This window comes from Passer montanus, unplaced genomic scaffold (genome assembly GCF_014805655.1).
Source record: "Passer montanus isolate IOZ18808 unplaced genomic scaffold, ASM1480565v1 scaffold30, whole genome shotgun sequence".
In the NCBI taxonomy this organism is placed as follows: domain Eukaryota; kingdom Metazoa; phylum Chordata; class Aves; order Passeriformes; family Passeridae; genus Passer; species Passer montanus.
This window is the reverse complement of record NW_024367708.1, coordinates 2,091,699-2,097,698: the sequence shown is the minus strand read 5'-3', so window position 1 is coordinate 2,097,698 and position 6,000 is coordinate 2,091,699. Positions and strand designations below refer to the sequence as shown.

General features: G+C 45.8%; 1 protein-coding gene across 7 annotated transcripts in view; it reads left to right on the top strand.

The window, feature by feature from the left end:
• Positions 1-707: 707 nt before the first annotated feature.
• PCDH9 (protocadherin 9) overlaps positions 708-6,000 on the top strand; it is a 671,353-nt gene continuing 666,060 nt past the window's right edge. For all 7 annotated transcript variants that reach the window (XM_039714629.1, XM_039714628.1, XM_039714627.1 and 4 more), the window contains exons 1-2: positions 708-1,138; positions 2,339-5,508. In XM_039714629.1, coding sequence (XP_039570563.1) covers positions 2,473-5,508 — 3,036 coding nt within the window. In that variant the 5' untranslated portion in view covers positions 708-1,138; positions 2,339-2,472. The remainder of the gene's footprint in view (positions 1,139-2,338; positions 5,509-6,000) is intronic.

Genomic DNA, 6,000 nt, shown 5'->3' with positions numbered 1-6,000 from the left:
GGGCCCGGCTCGCACCTCGGGCGGTCGCGCTGCCCCGCGCAAGCGACACCGAGCAGGCACTGAGGCATCCCCCACTCCCCCCAAATGCTCAAACCACCAACCCAAACGCGCACCGAGCCCTTATTTCCAAATCATCCTTCAGCCACGCGCAAACCCGACGCTGATTTCCGCCCCCTCCGCGCCCCCCAGGGCGCTGCGCCCCCGACCGCGGAGCGCTCGCCCGCCCTCCGCCCGCGTGTGTCCGTCGCATTCCCCCCGCGGAACGCCCCGCTCCTGCCGCGTCCCCGCCTCCCCTCGCCCCGCCGGTCCCCTCCGCGCGGCGCGCAGCCCCCTCCCGCCCGGCCGGGCCGGGGAGCGACGTGCCCGGCGGCCAATGCCGCGGCCGCGCTCCGCCATCCACCGCCCCCGCCGGCGCGGGCCAATGCGGTGCGGCGGGAGGGGTGGCCTCGCATCGCTCCCACCCTCCCTCTGGGCTTATTGAGAGTTATATCAAGAATTTCAGTTCAGAGAGAGAGAGGGAGAAGGAGAGAGCGTATGTGAGGGAGAGAGGCTGGGAGGGAGGGAGGGAGGAAGGAGGGAGGGAGGAGGGAAAGCGCCGCCGCTTCCTCCCGTCACTAAAGCAATAACCTATTAGGATTTCTTTTTTTGATTTTTTTTTTTTTTTTTTTTTTTTTTTTTTTTTTGGGCAACTGTCACCCCAGAGCTAAAGAGGGAGAAGCACCGCCAGACCAACTCTTGCCATTTCCAGTCAGAAGTTGCAGACTTCATGTAGCTGCCTCTGCTCTGCCGAGAGAGGGACGGGAATGGTGTGCAGTGCAGAGTGGAAAATACCCCCGCTCTAAGAAGTGCACCGGATTTTTCTCTTGCTGTTTGTTTGGGTTGTTGCGTGCACGTTAGGCACCCAAAGGATCGCCGCTTCACAGGAATGAAACGTGGAGAGGATGACTAACGACAGAACTGTGAATTTGTTCCCTGGAGTTGCTAATTTGCCACCCCGAAGCAACACATATCTCGAGGAGGAAGCGTTTGGCTGCTGCTGATTTCTCCAAAACTGGTGGTTTACCAGATGCATTGTGCTGTATCTGCTGGAACAGATCATTGCTTAGCTGCAGCAGATCGTCAAAGGTAGACAACTAACGTAAGTGCAAAGTTACTCTTATGCTGGGATGCATTTCCTTTAAAGAAAAAAAAAAGCCAACACATAGTGTATTTATCTAGGGAAAGAATCAGTGTTTGGGATTCTGTTGATGTTGGTGGGAAAGGCTCACCTAGTCGCTGTCTCTGCATCCCTACCTGCATTACTCTGCTGGAAGTAATCACAGGCATCAGTTACCGTGCAGCTTAATGCAGATAAGATTAGTGCTCAGGGCTGCCTAGTTCCATCAAACTGTAGGTGCTGGCAGCCTTGCACCCCGATAATGTGCGGTTAGCAGTGCATGCAAACAGAAGTCTGTCAGTCGCTTTCATTTTTTTTTTTCTTCCACCTGCATTATTAGTCTGCAGTATTTATATGTGGCAGCTGCTAATATCGTCCTGAAGGGAGACCAGTGTCAATGGGGAAAGGCTGCACCTTTTTTCCTCCTCATGTCATTAGAAAATGTATATTCCCCCATCTGTAAACATGCTTCCTGCTTCTAAGTTACATTTGGAATTTCCAGCCTCCTGATTTAGACTGTGTTTAAAAAAAAAATAAAGTTTTAGGTTATTAAACAGGAGGAGAACTATCCAACATCTGGAGAAGAAACATTGAGCTGAGAGTGTAAGAAACTGTAAGTCCTGTTATTGTCTCATCAGTTAACAGGGATGTGAAGTAGCCAGTGACGACTGCTGCAGCAGCAGCATGTCCGGGTGGTTATTTCCCAGTACGATAGCTATAGAGGGACATGCAAGGCACAGTGAGCAGAGAAAAATCTGGTTAGCAAGAGCTAAAAAATACATATGGAAGAAAACAGCAAATTACATTTGGCAGCTGGCATAGCAGTTAGAATCTAGAAGTAGTCCGGGAAGGTTTTTTACTTGTACCAAATGACTGGGTGGAGGAGGGTAGAGGGGGAATGCACTTTAGGGATTACACGGTGTACCAAGAAATTATTCAGAAAGTATGTGTCGAAACAGTAGGTACCCTTAATCCTGCAAGTAGTTATTTTCATTCGTGCTCTGAGCAAATGCAGCCGATGGGATATTGGTGCATTTGTCCGGAGGGCTTGCTTGTAAAAGGGAGCAGTAGGAAAATGTACTGCTGGAAGTGTGCATTGCAAAAACAAGTAGTAGTTGGAGATTGTGGATTTATCATGCCTAAAAGAAACAATAATGCTGTTCTGTGTGGTTGTGTTGACAGTGATGTCTCCAAATAAGAAATGAGATGTAATGCATCCTGCAGTCCATGCATGCCTCCTCTTGCAAATCGCGCATCATTCCTCTCTGGAAACCTTTAAGTCCTAAAATCCGTGGAAAGAGAATAAAAACATTATCATGGACCTGAGGGATTTTTACCTGTTGGCCGCTTTGATTGCCTGTTTAAGGCTGGATTCTGCTATAGCTCAAGAACTTATTTACACTATTAGAGAGGAGCTGCCTGAAAACGTGCCCATAGGGAACATACCAAAGGACCTGAACATTTCTCATATCAATGCTGCCACAGGGACCAGTGCCAGCCTTGTCTACAGACTGGTGTCTAAAGCAGGGGATGCACCTCTGGTCAAAGTGTCCAGTAACACGGGGGAAATCTTTACAACATCTAACAGAATAGACAGAGAAAAACTATGTGCTGGAGCTTCCTATGCAGAAGAAAATGAGTGTTTCTTTGAACTTGAAGTGGTGATTCTCCCCAATGACTTTTTTAGGCTGATCAAAATAAAAATCATTGTAAAGGATACTAATGACAATGCACCTATGTTTCCGTCCCCTGTCATCAATATCTCCATCCCAGAAAACACTCTGATCAACAGTCGCTTTCCAATCCCATCAGCAACCGATCCTGACACAGGTTTCAATGGTGTGCAGCACTATGAGTTGTTAAATGGGCAGAGTGTCTTTGGACTGGATATTGTAGAAACTCCAGAAGGGGAAAAATGGCCTCAGCTGATTGTGCAGCAGAACTTGGACAGAGAGCAAAAGGACACCTACGTGATGAAAATCAAAGTGGAGGATGGAGGTACCCCCCAGAAATCCAGCACAGCTATCCTGCAAGTCACAGTAAGTGATGTCAATGATAACAGGCCAGTCTTTAAAGAGAGTCAAGTGGAGGTCCATATACCAGAGAATGCCCCTGTAGGCACCTCTGTAATTCAGCTTCATGCTACAGATGCTGATATAGGAAGCAATGCAGAAATCAGATATATTTTTGGTGCCCAAGTCGCTCCTGCAACCAAAAGATTTTTTGCTTTAAACAACACTACAGGGCTGATCACAGTTCAGAAGTCCTTAGATCGAGAAGAGACTGCTATTCACAAAGTGACAGTGCTGGCTAGTGATGGTAGCTCTACACCAGCCCGGGCAACTGTCACCATCAATGTCACTGATGTAAATGATAACCCTCCTAACATAGACCTCAGGTACATAATAAGTCCCATCAATGGCACAGTGTACTTATCTGAGAAAGATCCCATCAATACAAAGATTGCCCTAATTACGGTTTCAGATAAGGACACTGATGTGAATGGCAAAGTGATCTGTTTCATTGAGAGAGAGGTCCCCTTCCACTTGAAAGCAGTTTACGACAACCAGTATTTGTTAGAGACCTCTTCCTTGTTGGACTATGAGGGCACCAAAGAATTCAGCTTTAAAATTGTGGCTTCTGATTCTGGCAAGCCCAGTTTGAACCAGACTGCCCTGGTAAGAGTTAAGCTGGAGGATGAAAATGACAACCCTCCGATTTTCAGCCAGCCTGTAATTGAGCTGTCAGTTTCTGAAAACAACCGGCGTGGTCTATACTTAACAACTATTAGTGCCACAGATGAAGACAGTGGGAAAAATGCAGACATTGTTTATCAGCTTGGTCCTAATGCCTCTTTTTTCGATCTGGATCGAAAGACAGGAGTTTTGACAGCCTCCAGAGTTTTTGACAGAGAAGAGCAGGAACGTTTCATTTTCACTGTTACAGCCCGAGATAACGGCACCCCTCCTTTGCAGAGTCAAGCGGCTGTAATTGTTACTGTGTTGGATGAAAATGACAACAGTCCCAAATTTACTCATAATCATTTCCAGTTTTTCGTATCAGAGAACTTACCAAAGTATAGCACGGTGGGGGTGATCACAGTGACTGATGCAGATGCTGGGGAAAATAAAGCAGTGACCCTTTCCATCCTGAATGACAATGAAAACTTTGTGCTGGATCCATACTCTGGAGTTATAAAGTCCAACGTTTCTTTTGATCGAGAACAGCAGAGCTCTTACACCTTTGATGTTAAGGCAGTGGATGGAGGGCAACCTCCTCGCTCTTCTACAGCAAAAGTAACAATAAACGTGATGGATGTCAATGATAACAGTCCTGTTGTCATCTACCCACCTTCTAATACTTCTTTTAAGCTAGTGCCACTCTCAGCAATTCCAGGATCGGTGGTAGCTGAAGTCTTTGCTGTGGATATAGACACTGGCATGAACGCTGAGCTGAAGTACACGATTGTAAGCGGCAATAACAAGGGCTTGTTTCGGATTGATCCGGTGACAGGTAATATCACTCTGGAAGAAAAACCAACTCCTAATGACATAGGCCTGCATCGCTTAGTTGTCAACATAAGTGATTTGGGTTATCCCAAATCCCTGCATACTCTTGTGCTTGTATTTTTATATGTAAATGATACTGCTGGAAATGCCTCTTATATTTATGACTTGATACGTAGGACTATGGAAACACCTTTGGATCGGAACATAGGGGACAGTAGCCAGCCCTACCAAAATGAGGACTATCTCACAATCATGATCGCTATTGTGGCAGGTGCCATGGTTGTCATAGTGGTGATATTTGTCACGGTTCTTGTTCGCTGTCGACATGCGTCCAGATTCAAAGCTGCCCAGAGGAGCAAGCAAGGTGCTGAGTGGATGTCTCCCAATCAGGAAAACAAACAAAACAAGAAAAAGAAAAGGAAGAAAAGGAAATCTCCAAAGAGCTCCCTTTTGAACTTTGTGACTATTGAGGAGTCCAAACCTGATGATGCAGTTCATGAACCTATCAACGGGACAATAAGCCTTCCATCGGAGCTGGAGGAGCAAAGTATAGGAAGATTTGATTGGGGCACAGCACCACCATCAACCTTTAAGCCTAACAGTCCTGATCTTGCCAAGCATTACAAATCTGCCTCTCCGCAGTCTGCTTTTCATCTCAAACCTGACACTCCAGTTTCAGTGAAAAAGCACCATGTGATTCAGGAACTCCCGTTGGACAACACCTTTGTTGGTGGTTGCGACACCCTTTCCAAACGCTCTTCCACTAGTTCAGATCACTTCAGTGCCTCAGAGTGCAGTTCCCAAGGAGGCTTCAAGACAAAGGGCCCCTTACACACCAGACAGGTAAACGAGCACTTTTACTGGTCTATAAGTACTGCATACAAGTGCCCGATCAACCAGTATTAAAAGTGCCACTGTGTTGTGAGTTGGTTTTTTTGGTGGTTTTTTTTTTTTTTTTTTGTTTTGGTTTTTTTTGTTTAATGCTAATTTAATGTAGTTAAAATTATGGGGGGAACAAAAAAAAAACAACCTAAACCAAACACCAAAAACAAGAACAAACAAACAAAAACCTTGAGCTTTTTATCATTTACCTGGGGCTTAACCATGTGTTTGCAAAATGCCTCTAATACTTTGGGTTTTGAAGAATTTTGATTGTTAGAGGACATTTATGTCTCTATGCATGTGCACATACATGTGCATAAGCAAAACTGAAAAAAAAGGACTTTTTTTTTTCTCCCCAGTATTTAACTGTCCAATTGTAAAACTTACTGAAGAACTGTTGCTAAATTTCAGTCAGAAATTTGACTGTTTCAAGGTTGAAGGGATATGTACATT